General features: G+C 51.8%; 1 protein-coding gene across 4 annotated transcripts in view; it reads right to left on the bottom strand.

The window, feature by feature from the left end:
* The window catches only part of bbs9 (Bardet-Biedl syndrome 9), a 177,104-nt gene that overhangs the window by 73,498 nt on the left and 84,577 nt on the right, over positions 1–19,029 (bottom strand). For all 4 annotated transcript variants that reach the window (XM_064343356.1, XM_064343375.1, XM_064343381.1 and 1 more), the window contains 2 exons: positions 15,296–15,478; positions 5,643–5,868 (listed from right to left, as the gene is read on the bottom strand). In XM_064343356.1, the coding sequence (XP_064199426.1) occupies positions 5,643–5,868; positions 15,296–15,478 (409 nt within the window). The remainder of the gene's footprint in view (positions 1–5,642; positions 5,869–15,295; positions 15,479–19,029) is intronic.

Below are 19,029 nucleotides of genomic sequence, written 5' to 3'. Positions count from 1 at the left end.
AGGAGAGAAGGGGCTGATAAATGTGGCGAACACATGGGCCGGTCACAGACAGCACCGCGCGCTGCACCGCAGAGAGAGACGGCCCGTCCAAACGCCGGAGCGGGGAGCGAGGGAGAGCCGGAGATTTACCGAATTCCATCTGCCTCTGCTTAAAACAAACAAAAAAAACAGAGAAACCAGTAAAAAAAAAAGAAAAACCAAAGGCTCCTTTCTAACTGAGTGTGTGGAGGTGTGCAAAGGGGGGGGGGGGAGGGGTAGCAGTGGGGCACAGATATATCATCAAATGCTCTCAGGGGACTCACTAGACTGCAACCCACTGTCTCTCTGCGCGTTAGTGCATCTACCTGCATTACACGATAGTTAACCCATTACCCGTTACCCCATTAACAGGGTAAACGTTTATGTAATCACGCAGGAAACATGCTGACTCTGCGTGGCAGGCATTTTGTCTGGTCCCGCAGGGCAAAACCCTCCGGTTCAAAAAACAGACATCCTGCCCTGCAGATTACAGCGCAAAATACCCAATAACACACTTCAAATGACAGAAATGTCACACAGACACTGTAAACACTCCAAATAAGACATCACACAAAAATCCTAAAGGAAAGATGATTTATTAATCAGTCCGAAAGTCTGCTGCCAGAATTGCTGACATGGCGTTAATTCACCTTTTTAACAAATCATAAATCTGCAAACTTGCGTGGAGCGTGGCCATCCGTCTAGGGAGGTGAGGTCACTCACACCTGCCACACCCAAAATACAACAGCAGGCAGCGGCTCCACTCTGAGGGGTGCTGAAGTACGTGGCGTGTGGGACACGCCTGGGCTGGGAGGGGACGGGGGGCTGCTCAGAACCGCTTAGGCAGCTCTCTCTCACAGCGAATGAAACTGGGCCACAGACGTGTGCAGTCAAAAGCACCTCTGTCACTTCCACTTCCACTGCAAGCTGTCAGACCTGTGCCTGGAAGACAGGCTGAAAGCCAGGAGACGCAGGGAGGCCCCGTGGCTGGCTGAGGGGACGGCGGGCCCCATGTGACGCAGGGAGCTGTGCTGGGACAGGGCCGCTTGCCCAGAACAATCTGACCGATACGAGTACCAATATGGACTAAAAACCTTGGGGGGGCGGGGGGGGGGGGCATGGAGCACGCTCCCAAAACGGGGGGCCGCGGCCAGCTGTGCCGAGTGGGGAGGACGGCCGAGCGGGATCGGGTGATGTCATCAAGGCCAGACGCGGCCTCTGGGAGGAGGTCAGGTGAGTTCCGCCTCCGCTCCCCAGGGCCGCGTTGCACTGGGCTGGAGAGGCGCAGAGAGCACTCCTGTGGAGCTCTGAGCTCAGGAAGCCACAAATCAGAGAGATAACACCGCAACACAGGGAGAGAGGAAGAGAGAGAAAAAAGGAGTGAAAGAGAGAGGGGAGGGAGGCGCAGATGGAGACCGGACGCAGAAACACAAAGGGTCCGTAAGCTCTGCTGAGAAAACACAGAGGCAGACAGACAGGCACGTTCTGATTGGCTGCCAATAATGTCATGCTAATGAATGCAGAAAACTGTTGTGTGGTCACTGTAAGAGAGAAAGGGTATGGATTTGATGGATAAATACACCCCCCCCCCCCAGCCCCATCCTGGTCACCTGACCAAGTACAGAGCACTTCATCCATCCCGATGGCATGAAAGGGGCGGGTGGAGGAGGAAAGAATGATATCATCCGCTATCTACAGAGCCCAGCTGCTGCAGAAAGGGAGGAGGTGGAGAGAGAGAGAGAGGGAGAGGGAGAGGGAGAGACGTGGAGAGGACAGTGAGATGGTGGTGGGCTTAGGTGAGAAAGTGAGAGAATGGGGCCACAGGACAGGGGGGGATTCTGGGATATCAGGGGAGAGCCAGACTCAGGGACTGGAGGTAAGAGCAGGGTGATAACATAACCAGCAGAAAGCACTCCCCCCTCCACACACACACCCCACACAAACACACACATACACACACAAACACCCATCCCCCCAACACACACACACCCTACACACACACACCCTACACAAACACACACACACACAAACACCCCCCCCCCCCACCCCACACACCCCACACACAGCTGCGAAGCGGGGCCTGTTGGAGGTCAGCGCAGACCGTGTTGGACGTTTGCCTCCGGAGCTGCTGGAAACGCAAACACTTTATGTTGACGACTGATTGAAAAAGCAACATCTTTGGGGCTTATAACAAATTAATGTTTACATAAAGACTGACAGCACTTTGCTTATGTATGAGCCCGCTATGTACTTTGGCGACGGACCAAAGGTGAGGAGGAAGAGCTGACCGTGAGGACCTGGTCCCTGGAGGAAGACCGGGCGGGATGAACACAAGCGGTCAGCTGTTTGGGGACCGCAGCGCATTCCTAATCACGAGTGCCACAACGAGGCTGTTGTCAACATACTTTCACTTAACAGAAGGCAGATTGAGCAGGAAACGATCGTTCCTAAACATGTCAAAATAAAAATAATAATAAACACCGCTAATGCACTGTATCCATATTCATTAGACAGACCGCTGGTAATAACACACCTTTCACTGCTCAGACACAAAGTCTCACTGCAAACCAACACCCATTCATCTCTAAACTCCTTTGAAGACTTTAAAGCTGCAATGATATACATGCTGCAGGGCTGAATGCAATGTTATTACAGGACTGGATGTCTTAGACAGTAAGGCACTGAAGTTTTAAATCCACTCAGCAAATCGATAATTAACTATTTACTATTATTTACTGGGAACCCAGTAGCACTATGGGACTGGTTCTCATATGACTGACACCTACCGGACCGAATCTCACAGATTTCGGCACCACATGCCTTCACACTAGCTAACTTTACAGTCACTCTGTCGACTCAGTCAGTGACAGCAGGTACTGTTAGCAAGCTAGCGAATGTCAAACTTGGTCAAAATTATATTAATTATAAGTGTAATTATAAACAATTAAATAAAACAATGAAACAGTTAAATTGCTTTGATTTAAAAAAAGACTTTAATGTCTTGTTTGCTCTTTATTAAAAAAAATAAAATAAATAACGGTTCAGGCACTGCACCATTTTAAAAGGATCGTTTTTAGCATCAGTATAGACAAAATCTAAACGATACCCATCCCAAATTTAGGCATTCATTTACTTTCCATACCAGCAATTCCGTCTTCACGGCATTACAGCCAACAGCAAACCACTGAATCAGCTGGAGACTCGAGAAGAATAGGGACTGACAGACAGGGTCAAAGGTCAAGTGGGGAAGGGGGGGCGGCTGCCATTGTACCGCTTTATTGCTTACCTCCACCCACGCCCCCCCACCCCCAAATAAAAAACCCTCAAGCACCTAAAGGGCTTGCGGCCGACACAAAGGGGAAAGAAAGGGACGTTTTTAAGAGGTGAGGAGAGGAGGGCAGGAATGAGGAGAATTCGGGCAGCGGGCCCGTTTAATGGGCGGTAAACGCGCGGGGCGGACAGAGCGCGGGTCAGCAGGCCGCGGCAGAGCGCCCCATCCCCATTGTCCAGAGTTAACGACCCGTCCGGACGGCCGGCTCTCGGGGTCAGCTGCCGGGACCCAAGAGCCAATCAGGGCAGGCCGACCGGCTCGCTGACAGCAAACAGGCAGTAAAAGTGGCATCAATGGGAGACATCTTTTTTAACGCCGGTCTTTAAACGCTTTTACAAGGAGCGGGGGGAGGGAGCTGAGCTGGGGTAGACTGTAGCAGCTTTGACCCATGACCGTTTTAAACCTAAATAACCAATAAAATAAATAATACTATTCAGGAGGCATCAGTCCTGGATTACGAGCAAATTTTAACATGCTAATCACGATTACAGTCGATACAAATCTGTAAGTCACGTACAATGCCGGTTTCAGGCATCCAAAGCTTGCAGAGTTTGATGATACTGAGCAGGTGCGTATGTGTGTATCACAAAACTTTATTTGTACACCTCTAGATGCGCGTTGTATTCTATCCTGAGGTCAATGCTCAGCAGCTAACCTGCCGCTGTTCACTGTGGGCGAGCAGGGTCCAGGGGCCCGTGTGACCTGCTGCGGAGCGGCGGGGCCGGAGCGGGCCCGGCACACGGAGGCGGAGGCTCCGCCCCCTCGGCGCGCGGCCCGCACGTTGCGCGGCGGCGGCTGGAACATGCCCTCCGGGCAGACCGCTGCGTTCACAGGCGGAACATTTTAATCCCGCATTCTTTCGGCGAGGAGTAACCTACAGCACCAGCCGGAGAAGACTCTAATTACGGGCCGTCTGAGGGCACGCGTCAAAAATGCGTGCGTGGGGGGGGGGGGAGGAATCCAATCTTATTTATATATAAGGACATCCATAAACCAGTCTGCGTGAATCTGGGAATGCGCAGCCAGGGATCGCCTGCCGCATTCCGTCCTGGGCTTTTTAATTAAAAGCAGTCCTGCGGAATATCCGATGGCAGGCCGAGCATCCCTGAGTCTGCCAGACTCTGTGAGCCCTCCCCGGGACTCCAGCTACTGCCTGCCTGCCTGGGAGAGAGCAGCAGGTCCTCCTAGCCTGGCCGGGACAGTCCCGGGGGGGGCGGGGGGGCGAGCGACCACTTTGCAGACACAAACAAGCCCCCGCGGGTGGAGCACATTAAAAGCCGAACGTGAGGTCAGCACCCGTGACTCATCCCTCCCGCTTCCTGGAGAAGCCCCTATCAGAGGAAGGCGTGGGCGACGGAGTGGAACAGACAGACACAGGTCTATTGGGGTAAACAGTTCATTGGATAGAGATCTAAATGTCCCTTTTTAAAAATGTGGTCGCTGTTCAGGATAAAGTGGTTCTGAAGTGAGTTCCTGCGATTTAATTCATATGCATCCATAATGCTGGCACCGAGGTGGTATAGGCTCAATGCCAGCAGAGCCAGGGATGTGGGTTGGGCGCTATAAGCGAATAGGGGAGCTTCACCTGGCTGATGACGCGTGGGCGTGGATGAAGCGCAAAGGCGAGCTTCCCTGGCTGATACGGGCGTGGTGTATGAAGCGAAAGGACTCTCTCACTGATGATGAGGGCTGGGGTGTATGAAGCGTGAGGCGAGAGCTCTTCACCTGGCATGATGACGGCTGGGCGGAGGAAGCGTAAAGGGCGGAGCTTCACCTGGCATGATGAGGGCGGGGCGTGATAAGCGTATAGGGCGGAGCCTCTACCTGGCATGATGACGGGCTGTGGCGTGGTGGAGGAAGGGCGGAGCTTCCTCACCTGGATGATGACGGCTGTGGGGGCGTGTTATGGAAGCTAAAGGGCGGAGCTCTCTCACCTGGCATGATGACGGGCGTGGGGGCGTGTATGGAAGCGTAAAGGGGCGGAGCTCTCTCACCTGGCATGATGACGGGCGTGGGGGCGTGTATGGAAGCGTAAAGGGGCGGAGCTCTCTCACCTGGCATGATGACGGGCGTGGGGGCGTGTATGGAAGCGTAAAGGGGCGGAGCTCTCTCACCTGGCATGATGACGGGCGTGGGCGCGTGTATGGAAGCGTAAAGGGGTGGAGCTCTCTCACCTGGCATGATGACGGGCGTGGGGGCGTGTATGGAAGCGTATGGGGCGGAGCTCTCTCACCTGGCATGATGACGGGCGTGGGGGCGTGTATGGAAGCGTAAAGGGGCGGAGCTCTCTCACCTGGCATGATGACGGGCGTGGGGGCGTGGGCCTCTGAGGACAGCGACAGGCGGCCGCCCTTGCCCAGCCTGTCACACAGCAGGGTGATGTGCTTCTTCAGGCGGGCCGTGTCTTTGGGCATGCTCAGCTGGCCGGTGCTCAGACTCAGGGCCTGGTCCTTGGAGCTGCGCGACAGACACGTCCTCAGCAGGTGAGAGACGGCAGCGTCCACGCTCTCCTCCCAGCCCTGCGTCACCACGGGAACAGAGAGAGACACGTCACACACACACACACACACAGATTCTTATTTCACTTTATACAACTCACACATCAAACACATTAACAAATCCTGATGTTACCCAAAATTAACAAGGGGGCACACAATCTTCCACTGGAATGGTGAAATTAAAAAGTAACACACCAGAAGGAATGAGAAGAAAAAAAGCCACATGAACACAGAACAGAGGAGTTACTGCTTAAGCGGTTATGTGACTGCTTACAGTTCTTGTGTTAAAAACACACACACACACACACACACACACACACACTCTCCCTGAAGCTGGGAACCTTTTGCGGTATTGTTCAGCGCCCCCAGTCGTAAATACTGGCACCGCTCCACATTAGTTGACCCACTCAAGAAAGATAATGGTCTTGTTTCATGGTTTCCTTTACAGCCGTGGACTGTTTGGTACTTTTTTAATGAGCAGACACCTTTAACCACCAGACAGTGTTGTTTACCCCGCCCGTAAATTATCTGACCACTGGCCTGGGGCAGTCTCAACACTGCCAGATCTCTGCCACGTGTAGGAGCACCTCGACCCACATCAAGCCTTTTTAAAAAGAGAATTTGACAAAAAATGTAAAAAATAAAAAAGATTATCTGTCAGCTTCCATCACTGAAATACTGCAAAACTTTTGTTGACAAAAACATACAGTGGAGATATAAGTAAACAAGCATGCGTCATTGGGGGGGGCAGGTTGCTGACATGATTTCGCTTAATTTGACCGAGCGTCAATAGCGCACACTCAAACAGCCAAAACAAGGAAATGCCTCTCCTGTGCTTATTTACTTTATTACGAACTGGTTCCAGGGATGTCCTAGAGAAGGCTCTTTTCCCACACACACGGCTTTATTTTTGGCACTGTGTACGGCATAAACACAATCTTTCTGTGAGAATAACGGAAGTCACCGAAACCCCTCACAGCGGTCAGGTCTGAAACGTGTTTGCAAAGGGCCGGAACAAACAAAACTGCTGTTTGGAGGTCACTTTAAATGCAAATTCAGGCTTACTCTTTTTAATAGATCCTTTCTCATTAGGCACCCTCTCATAGGGACTGCGTGAGCCTCTTTGGGACAGTGGAGAGAGTGACTGGACTGCTAAGTGCACACAAGGAGAGACAGACTGAGGCTCTTTTATGTGGATCTGATGGACTCTAACACAAGCCATTTTTCCTGATACTCATGATCATTTCCTTTTACTTCCAATGGCACCCCATGTAACTTAGACTGTACTTATACTGAGCAGACTGAGCAGGATATTCACAGGTGTCCATATAAGCATTGGCTGCACTAAGGAAAAGGCTGTGTCTTAGCGACCACTCCAGTGGTAAGTAAAACTGCCCAGACTCACGGCACGGCGTATAAGGCGAACATTTCAGACAGTTGACGGGGGGGAGAGCAAGTATCACATCCATGTGGAAAGTTGGCTTTCAAAACTAAGGAAAAGACAGGTCTTCATCCACCACTGCTGTGAAATCAAACTCTACGAGGAGGATAAACTGAGAAGAACAGGACGGCGGCCACAGAGTGAACAGGTTTGAACAGTAATGGGCCAGCAGCAAGTACACCCCCATCAGCGCACGGGAGTGGGGGTCAGCCGAATAAACAGGACCCTGTCTGTGCCAGCGGTGCCACTGGGTGGGGCCTGGCCCGTCTTTAAACACCGGAGCTCTGGGCCTGACTCTGAAAACGACGCTGGAATGACGGGGCTCCCTGAGGGCGGGGGGGGGGGGGGGGGGGGGGGCGCTGCTGGTGACATTCCTGGGAGAGAGAGGGATGATGGGACGGGGTGTTGACAGGTGCCCTGACAGCGGGGGCCAGCGGGCTGGCCCATGCCGCCATGCAGATAGCCCATAATGAGCCCTAATGACAGGTAATCAGCCCTGTAATGATGATGACAAGGAAGAGGCTGAAATTTATAGCGCTTCTGCTCCTCAATTAAATAGGGCAGAGAGAGGGAGGGAGGGAGAGAATGAATGGCAGAGAAAAGCAGGAAAACATGCAGTACGAGGGATACAGAATAAAGAGGTGGGCTGTGTCGTGGGGGAAGGAGCCTTGCATTACCCCTCCCTCTCCCTCATGCTTCTGAACGCTTCCTGCAGGAGAAACAGGCAGAGGGTGCAAATGGTTTTATGACAGAGAGAGAGAGGGGGGGTGGAACAGAATGATTCCTCTAGAGAAATGGCCAATGACTTTAGTACAGGCACCTGACAACTCTCATCTTCTTGTGGTAAATATTTACACATATGCCTATTTTGTATATGGATGAACAATTTACATCAATGAAGTGTGACCGTGAGAACACTAAACTTATATGAAAGGAGCGATGCAGAAAAGCAGGAAGTGCATTTAAAGCCTTTTTATCCTGTGCTGTTCTGAGTCATTTGATGAAGGAGTTGATACTGGGAGTGGCAACACCTCAGTGCAGCAAAATGACAGCTTTCGTGCCCCACCTGCACTGGCCCTGCTGAAGTGCAGTAATACTGACATTCTCCTCAACTGCCAGCTCTGTGCACCACAGAGACCAATTCTTCTCATATATCCATTTTTTATTTATCTAACTTAGCCCAGTAATTTTGTTCATAAGAATTCAATGCAGAATTAGACAATTTTTTTTACACCATCCATTAAACTGGCAGGTTGCAATTTGACTTGAACTAAATGAGCCATCAACTCTGATGCCATAATGGATGAGTGCCCGCTGGTTCACACAGTCTCCACGAAGAGCTCTGGAATTCACCCACCTGTCTGTCTGAAGGCTGTCTTTACAGCAACGAAAGCTCATGACTTCAGCAGCTCAGCACAGATTTCCACTGCAGCAGTTAACATCAGCAATGAATGGGAGGTATTTACATAATACCAGTTACTTCTGCTTCCTGTTATTTCATTTCTAGTAAGTTAAGAAAACTTCCTTTTGTTCAAATTTCCAAAAGTAAATAATTTTTGAAAGTTATGCAATAATAATACTTATGTTGAAAAAAGCTGAAAGGCTGAAAAAGCCGACACCAAATACATTAGTGTCATTTGATGCATTCCTGATGACAAAATAACATTTCCCCATTCAACATGCATGAACAATGTTTAAAAATCCTGGCAGTATCACATGCGCATAAAATCACTCTTACATGCCAGTTCTCTCCGCTGTATCATCAGAATACAACAACCCTGCAATCAGAACAGTAACAGAAACCACACATCACAACAAAAAAACTGCACAACACACAAAGCACGACACAACACACATGCATAGCAACTGTGCACAAAACAAACATCCATCGAACAGCGACAGAAACACACGCATGAACACACACCATGCCACACACGCAGACACATGCACGCACAGAAACACACACACACACACATGCACACGCACATGCACACACAGACACAGACACATGTACGCACAGAAACACACACGCATGCACACACACACACACACACACACACACAAACACACACACACACAGCAGTAGCAGGACAGCTGCATGCTAGCCCAGGGCTAATTACACTCCTCTCTCTCTCTCTCTGTGTTCCCTCTCTCGGCCTCGCGGCTCGGTGACAAACGGCCCGATTCGCCGTGACGTGCGGCTTCTGGCCCGGGCCGCGGCGCACAATCCGCGCCGCGCCGCAGAGCCGGACAGCCGTCGCCATCGCCGCGGGAAACGCGGCGCGGGAGCAGCACGAATAAAAATAGCGCAGAAAAGCAGGGCTCAGCGGCGGCGGCCCCCACAGCGCCCAGCGGAGGGCGGCACGGCTCGCCACACCGGCCGCCCCGTGAGCCAAGCACAACCAGCGCTCCGCAATTACGCCCGGGAGACCGGCTTCCTGTGCGGACGGGGCGCCCACGGGCCTCCCGACAGCCGGCCGGGCCGGGCCGGGCGGGGCAAGAGGGGCGGGCGGGGCGGGAGGGGCGGGCGGGGAGAGCGGGCGGGCGGGGGGCGGGCAGGCCGGCGGGGGGGCGAGGGTGAGAGGACGTTTACGTGGCGCTGGCGGGAGGGCTGGGCGCGCTGTCCGCGCTGCGCAGTCGCAGCTGCAGCCTGCAGCCTGAGCTTCACGTGGCACAGAGCAGCGAGGACAGACCCTCAGGACAGCAGCTGGGTCTCTCCACACATCCATCTACTCACCCACCCCAGAGGGGCACAGAGAAGGCACATACACCCCTCTCTCCCTCTCTTAACCACATTCTACCCGTTTGTGCGGCAACTTTTTCTCCAACCCTCTTCAATTCCCCCTCCGCCTTTCTCTATAAACACCCCTCCATCGTTGTCATATTTTTATTTAGAATATGCTTTACTAAAGTTCTATAGAAAAAAAAAAGCATGCAGGAGGTCAGAAAAAAAACAATTGCCACCCCCCCCACCACCACCACAGAGAGATAAAGGTCTAATAGGCTGCCCCTTATCACTGCTATCTGAAGGCCTGTTTGCTCTAAAGGTAACAGCCTCTGTTAGAAGGAACAAGGGGAAGGTGACCTAAAACAGGGGGAAGGACAGATCTGGAATTTGTGAAATTCCACAGGTGCAAAGTAATTATTTAGTTTGGGAGATTAAGCTAGTTAAAACAAGAGGGACTAGCCTGTGTGCGTGTGTGCATCACGTGTGTGTCTGTGTGTTTGTGTGCGTGTGTGTGTGTGTGTGTGTGTGTGTGTGTGTGTGTATCCTGGCAGGTACAGGGCATCCACACAACCCCACGCAGTCATGTTGGGGAAAGGGCATGCAGGTGTTGGATACTCGTCTCCACGCTGCAGTGAGATACCGGCTGCAGGGCTGGGGGCCTGTTTGCTAGGAGAGGGGCCGGATGAATGCTGACTCCTGGGAGTCTACGCGCCGGCAGACAGAGAGGGGGACGTTTCAAGGGCCCCTTGTGTGCGCGTCTGGCGTGGGACGGGCCGAGCCGGCCCCAGTGTTTGCCCTCCAGATTAGTGCAGTGACGGCCCCCGCCCTCCGCCTCCACAAAACGCCGAGCCCCCTCGGCCCGTCTGACAGAGCCACAGGGGGCAGGCCTGTTCCGCTTACCCCGCGCTGAACACGCTCGCAGAACACCTAACACGCACGGCCCAGACACGCCACCACCCGCCAAAGCAGAGCCAGTGGCGCTTCCTGCAATTATGCTGCAAAAGAACCGTGTGCAAAATCAGCAAAACACACAGCGTATTGGGAAGGAGGAATGTATTTACGACAACAAGATATTTAGGATTTGTATTTCATTTTATGGCGTGCAGGTTTACATGGACATAGCACATGCCTGCACTATGGAAAGGAAGGTTCTATGCATTTTCAGAAATGGGAAAATTTATGTGAGTATTGTGCTGCATTGATTAGCTAAAAGATGAATTCCCTGCACAACAGCCACATTCAGAACAGAAAAATGGGCTAAACAATCAATTGGTATATTTCAGTAACGCAGAGCAAATTGGGACCTCAGGTATTGTTACTGTTGATTCACTCTGAAAGAAATTAAATACAAAATGTATAAAACTGTAAAAACAGTAACTTACCAGCTCAGTCGTGGATTCTGATTGACATTGATGTGGGACAGAGCAAGCAATTTTGTGTGTGCGTGTGTTTGTGCGTGTGTGTGAGTGTGTGCACGTGTGTGTGAGGAGAGGCAGGAGGGACAGTTTGGTAGAGCAGCTCTATAGAGGCTGAAGGGCTGTGCTGGCAGCTGAGCCATCAGTAGAGTCTGAGGTGAAATACAGGTTGGGGGGTGAAACTGCGGTGGGTCTTGGAGTTAACCCAGCCTGGCTATGCAGGCGTGGACACACACACACACACAGACGCACACACTCACACACACTGCCACGTCTGTGTTAGGCTGCCCATGCTTCGTACACCGGTCGGGGGGGGGTAATCTGAAAAACGTGGCGGGGCCAGGTAATGAGCTGAAGTGAAGTGTGAAGGCTTGGTGACAGGGCCCGGCCGGCTCGGCGGGAAACCACATCTCTGCTTCAGCCGAGGGGAGAGCTGGGAAAGGGGGACGGGGGAGACCGCGGCACGCACCCGCACCCCCCCCCCCCACGATTCAGGTTTCACCGGCTTTAACACAGGCCTCTCTTTTACCCCACTCCTTTCAACTGAACACTCCCCCCCCCCAAGCCACGCGGACACGACACAGGGGGGAACTTGTGCAGGCCCGGCCTGAAGAATCCCCTTCGGTTAGGGGATGCTTTGCCCGTGTGCAGTCGCTGCCTGTGTTTATTCATTGTTTTTCTTGTCAGATGAAATGGAAAAACTGCGGCGGTGGATGACAGCGGGGGTGAAGCGGAGGTCAGCTCAATAAGTGCAGCTTTATAGCAGACGGTGTCTCCCCCCCCCCTCCCCCACATTCCCGCTCTGAGCGAGCTTGTGCTCGGGTGCCAGCAGCGTGGAACTGATCCAGCGAGGGCATCCACGCGCTCATAAAAACTCTGTTATTACACAGCGACGTGGGAGTGAGGATCAGATGTACCTGTAATACACTGTTTCTCACAGTAAGGGCCTGTGACTGGTGCTGGCATGCGAGGAACAGAACATCCCTTTTCAGGCAGAAATTGGAAAGGCGCGACCCCCCCTCTGACCGCTGATGGCGCTCGGCGAACCCGACACTGGAGGTGCTTTTTCGGCGGCAGTCGGTGGGTCTTATGGTCCCGACCCAGCGGGACTGACCCAGGGGTCTGACACTAGCAGGTGGGTCACAGCTCTGATTTAATCTGGGCTTCTCACACAGAGCACAAACATCTACTCTAAACACTCAGCGGCTCCCTCTCTGGCAGTAACAGGAACTGCGTGGATGGATGCATGCGCTCTGGAAATCACACACATTATGGCACCCCTATTAAAGACAGGCACTGTTCATTCATGTGAGTACTGTGGATGTTCTTCCTGAAGAGCTTAGAGGGGTGTTTCATCTTGGTATAACAGAAGTGATCTTCAGGAGCTTCGCCCAATGTATATGCATAGAGTATTATTATTAAGTTTAAGGGGCCAACTACTTTCTCACATGGGTGATATGGGTGTTTGATCACTTTTTCATTAAATAAATGAAATAATAATTTAAAAATGTGTTTTGTGTTTACAGTTTCCCTTTGTCTAAGATCTAAAGAACTGAAACCATTCAATGTGATAAATACATATACAGTAACAGGAAAAATCAGAAAATACTTTTTCATGGCATTACACTGCTCAATTAACTCACTGGATGGAACGGTAAATGCTCTCTCAAAAACTCTGATTAGCCTCAAATCCTGTGACTGGGAAGGTTGTGCCATAGGGATGATAAGGGAAATATTAGGCTCCTCAAGCCACTGGGTGACTACCTATGCTTTGCGGATGGGGGTATTAGCATCTTGAGAGACAGACCTCACTGCAAGACGCTGATTACAAAATGAGGATAAAATTTAGTTAAATAATTAAACATTAAATTAATAAAATAACGGTTTAAAAAATGAAGGACTTGCATGGAAAATCACACATGTATTAACAGCATTGACCTTGAAGTGCAAAGCACATACTGACAGGGCATACTGACGGTGCATTAGCCTGGCCTGTAAAATTAACTAATTGGCAGGTGAATGTTCATGACAGAAGCATTCCACTGCGTGCCCAGGCTCATTTTGCCCGTTGTTGGTGCCCCATTCGGTTTCTATTCATATTGCCACTCCTGCTAAGAGATTTAAAATGCAGGCCTAAGATCACAGGAGAGATACCAAACAGCTTAACCGGGATTCCAAACTTTAACGAGGTATACCGAGGTGAACTTTCCTGGACGTGGCAGGACTGCTGCAGCATCATGTGTCCAGAGAACCCGCAGAGCTGCTAATGTGAAGCCTTAGTGCGGCCTGTGCATGTGACACATCACGCAGCGGCACACAGATGGAGCAGTCCTGAGCACCAGCTGACCCGACGCTTCAAACTTAAGCTTTAAATGTACGGGCTGTGCAGAGCCCACAGAACTGAGCTCTCTCTGTGAGCAACACGTGGCTATGCGCTAACTCATCTTCAAGGTCATTACCGTTTTAATGTTCAAGACTGGCTCTGCGCGTACTCCCGCATGTACACGTGAAAGTGATTTCCACTTTGACACATTCATTAATGGGCTGCACGTATATTTTTAAATAATGGGGGTATTTTTACATGAAATGAGCTTAATGGACCAGCTTTAAATAGCAGCCGGTGCGTTCCACAGTAATGCAGGCCGTTGGATGAACCAGGCCAGTACCTCTAATTAAGAGCCTCACAAGTCTCCTCTTCCAGAGCTGAAAAAGGGCACTTGTGTCACAGAAAGGAACGGGCTCATTTCATCAGGAGGGAAAAGGAACGGTAGATGTGTCACAACGCCCGCGGCAACAGACCCTCACCCAGTCTGCCTCCCGCCCCCTGCCCCGCCCACTTTCCCCATCCTTATTTATTTCACTTCCATCCCAAATGCTACAATACATCTTTCATCAGGTTGAGGGCAAGAAAAGACTGTTTCTCTGAGTTTGTTTGTTGACATGGCGCTCTAAATTAGACTGTGCGGTGTGAACTGAACGCCCCCCCCATCTGCGTGTACCCACACATAAACACTCCCCCTGGGTGCCACAGAGGCCGGCCTGGTGTGACGGGGAGCACCTATCGGAGAGGAGCTCGGGGGCGCCAGATTCACAAATAAATCACAGAGCGGGGGTGTCAGGGTCATCCTCCCGTCCGTCAGCGAGACGCGGGAGAAAGTTTTCTTAAAGAGTGGAAACACTTAAGGGGCTTTTGAGCAGATTAGAGAACGGGCTGTGTATTTACACTGCCAAATGGAGAGGGGGGGTGTGTGTGTGGGGGGGTCAGAGAGGTCAGAGGCTAGATCTGACGTGGGGGGGGCAGCTGCTGGGTAAGCGGAGTGCCGGCGCTACTTCGGGTGACCGGTATGGCTGCAGGGTGTGGAGGGAGGGAGGCCGGTCCCAGGGGTGTGCAGGGGGGTGGAGGGGAGAGATGCTGAGTTCAGGGAGTCTCTTTTCAGGACAGTTTGCTTTTCTTTAAACCAGGGCGGGGGCATGGAGGTATGAGAGCATTCAAATGAAAGAGAAATACCACAAAAACAAAAATAATCACTAAAAAACAATCAGCAAATGACAGATTCACATACTTTCATTGACACTTCTGCATGGATCATAGAAATAAAGAGGAGGCAGGGAGAAGATACCTGTTCACAGACCGTGTGTGTGTGTATGCGTGAGTGCGTGCACATGTGCTTCTGTGAGTGTGTGTGTGTGTGTGCACTTCTGTGAGTGTGTGAGCGTGTGCTTCTGTGAGTGTGTCTGTGTGTGCGCGCGCATGTGCTTCTGTGAGTGTGAGTGTGTGTGCGTGTGCACTTCTGTGAGTGTGTCTGTGTGTGTGTTTGTGTGTGTGCGTGTGTTTCTGTGAGTGTGTGAGTGTGTATTTCTCACCAGCTGAGGCGTGTCCTGCAGCAGGGGAAGCAGCGTGGCCTGCAGGATGGCGGTCTGCTCCGTGCCCAGGCCGTGCCACAGGGACAGCAGCATGATTAGCAGCTGTGTGGCGCTGCGCAGGCGGGCGAAGGCCTGGCACAGCTTCATCCGGTTCTCCTCGGCCGCGTCCGCCAGAGCGATCACCTGCACACAGCGCGGATACAGAACCTCAGTCACAGAGCTGCCCCAGGAACCTCACCACTCACTCAGTCACAGAGCTGCCCCAGGAACCTCACCACTCACTCAGTCACAGAGCTGCCACAGGAACCTCACCACTCACTCAGTCACAGAGCTGCCACTGAACCTCACCACTCACTCAGTCACAGAGCTGCCCTGGAACCTCACACTCACTCAGTCACAGAGCCTGCCACAGGCGATACCTCACCACTCACTCAGTCACAGAGCTGCCCCAGGAACCTCACCACTCACTCAGTCACAGAGCTGCCACAGGAACCTCACCACTCACTCAGTCACAGAGCTGCCACTGGAACCTCACCACTCACTCAGTCACAGAGCTGCCACAGGAACCTCACCACTCACTCAGTCACAGAGCTGCCACAGGAACCTCACCACTCACTCAGTCACAGAGCTGCCACTGGAACCTCACCACTCACTCAGTCACAGAGCTGCCACTGGAACCTCACCACTCACTCAGTCACAGAGCTGCCACTGGAACCTCACCACTCACTCAGTCACAGAGCTGCCACTGGAACCTCACCACTCACTCAGTCACAGAGCTGCCACGGAACCTCACCACTCACTCAGTCACAGAGCTGCCACTGGAACCTCACCACTCACTCAGTCACAGAGCTGCCACGGAACCTCACCACTCACTCAGTCACAGAGCTGCCACTGGAACCTCACCACTCACTCAGTCACAGAGCTGCCACTGGAACCTCACCACTCACTCAGTCACAGAGCTGCCACTGGAACCTCACCACTCACTCAGTCACAGAGCTGCCACTGGAACCTCACCACTCACTCAGTCACAGAGCTGCCACAGGAACCTCACCACTCACTCAGTCACAGAGCTGCCACGGAACCTCACCACTCACTCAGTCACAGAGCTGCCACAGGAACCTCACCACTCACTCAGTCACAGAGCTGCCACTGGAACCTCACCACTCACTCAGTCACAGAGCTGCCACTGGAACCTCACCACTCACTCAGTCACAGAGCTGCCACTGGAACCTCACCACTCACTCAGTCACAGAGCTGCCACTGGAACCTCACCACTCACTCAGTCACAGAGCTGCCACTGGAACCTCACCACTCACTCAGTCACAGAGCTGCCACTGGAACCTCACCACTCACTCAGTCACAGAGCTGCCACAGGAACCTCACCACTCACTCAGTCACAGAGCTGCCACTGGAACCTCACCACTCACTCAGTCACAGAGCTGCCACAGGAACCTCACCACTCACTCAGTCACAGAGCTGCCACTGGAACCTCACCACTCACTCAGTCACAGAGCTGCCACTGGAACCTCACCACTCACTCAGTCACAGAGCTGCCACTGGAACCTCACCACTCACTCAGTCACAGAGCTGCCACAGGAACCTCACCACTCACTCAGTCACAGAGCTGCCACTGGAACCTCACCACTCATTCAGTCATCAAAAACAACCATCCCCACCGTCTCTGTGCGGGTTCACATTTATACTGAAGCAGGGTGGAGCAAGTATCTGTGTGTGTGTGTGTGTATGTGTGTGTGTGTGTGTGCACAAACATCACTCCACTGACCACACCTACTTTTAGAAAGAGCTGTACTTCCAACCTATTAGAGAGGAGGAACTGCAAGGAAGTCCCAATGAGAAGACACTTTATTGTACACTGCCAGGGAATATAATATCATTACGAGGTGTCGGTAAGTGACCAAGAAGTAGTATTGTGGTAACATGATGGAATCTGAGCGGGAAGTCAAATGCTGTAGGGGGGGGGGGGGGGGGGTGAAATTAAATCTCTGAAGGCAGGAAGAGGGGGGGGGCTGAGGAGGAGGATATGAGAGGCTGATGACAGAGTGAGACGGATGGGGAAGAAGAGAGGTGGCACTGGGAGGAAGGAGAGAGATGGGAACGCCAGCAAATCAAAACAAATGAATCAACCTCAAGGACGACTTCTTTAACATGAGGTCTTAACAGTAGCCTGCATTAGCTCACGTAACACAAATACTGTCGAATGAATAAGTAATGAACAGGCTAATGAATCCTGTGCTATCGCAAATGTGATTATCCACTGTGGCCGTGTTCAGCCCCTGAAAGATTTCACAGCACCTTAGGTATGGACATAGTCTTGGTTTCAAGAATCAATAACAGGACTTAATTTTTTCCCAGGACAGGTATGTGAATTCAACACTGGGATGGGCGGCAGTGTTGCGGGCGGCAGTGTAGTATAATGGCTAAGGAGTTGGTCTTGTAACCTAAAGGTCGCAGGATCGATTCCCCGGTAGGACACTGCCGTTGTACCCTTGAGCAAGGTACTGTATAATTGGATAAAATGTAAGTCGCTCTGGATAAGAGCGTCTGCTAAATGCCTGCAATGCAATGGGTGGACTGGTAATAAAGACCACCTCCTAACTTCCACATTCTCTCTCTCTCCCTCTCTCTTGCACACACACACACACACATACACACACACATACAAACACACAAACACACAGAAACGTGCCACATGCAGCTACACGATTTATGCTAAAAATAAATCGCCTCCTCTGTGCTGGGCGTGCTCAACATCCCCAGGGTCTCCCTCAGAAACCCCAGTATACCCAGACCACCAACGGACAGGCAGAGAAAAAGCCAAAGGAAACGAAACGAAATTTCAGATGAAAATTTGCTAATAGAGATGGACCTGTATTGATAAAAAGGGCCGAGCTGCCAAGCTAAATGGCCAGCCACTAAAAGCCTTTTTGTAAGGGCGGGAGCGCGCCTGATTGATGCCAGCTGACAGAACAAAGGCTCATTTAGCCCGAGCCGGGGGAACCGGCCCAAATTTGTGTCATGTTTATTCAAATCGGTGTTAAAAGCTTCCCATAATGCCGAGCGGCTGGCCGGGGCTTTGCGGCCCCTGGGAGAAAGGCCCTGTTTCAGAGGCCCCACACCCACAGGGCAGGCCTGAGGACAGAGAGCACAGGTGAGGGGAGAGACGGGGCCTGAGCTTCCTGGATGTGAAGACTGAGGAAGACACAGCAAGGCCTAAATATACTACAGCTGGATCAGCCCACTCCACAACACTGCTTCTGGAAGGACAGAGCCAGAACATCACTCAGAACAAAAGAGCTAAATCTCTAAGAATAAAGCTACTCCTACCCAAATTACCCACTGAACCACTGCAAAAGCCTCAGTACACTGTGTTACACAGGGGCTTGATTAATAGAACAGATCTGGAATAAGCTGTTTACAACCATGTATTAGACAACAGAGAGCAGGATTCCTATTGACTGGCCGTATTAATGGGGTGATATATTCATGGCTGTGTTAAAGGCTCCTGAGAGGCTCAGTTGGTAAAGGTACAGAACACACAGATGCAGGCTGGGCTCAATGGCTCTCCAGCAGCACTGAGTACAACTGATTCACTGGAGTGTGCACTGCAGGAGTAAGCATGCTTCACTGGAGAGTGCACTGCAGGAGTGTGCATGCCTCACTAAAGAGTGCACCTCAGGAGTTAGCATGCTTCACTGGATAGTGCACCTCAGGAG

Source organism: Anguilla rostrata, chromosome 1, assembly GCF_018555375.3.
Source record: "Anguilla rostrata isolate EN2019 chromosome 1, ASM1855537v3, whole genome shotgun sequence".
Lineage (NCBI taxonomy): Eukaryota > Metazoa > Chordata > Actinopteri > Anguilliformes > Anguillidae > Anguilla > Anguilla rostrata.
The sequence above is the reverse complement of the archived record's forward strand: the minus strand, read 5'-3'. Positions and strand labels throughout refer to the sequence as shown.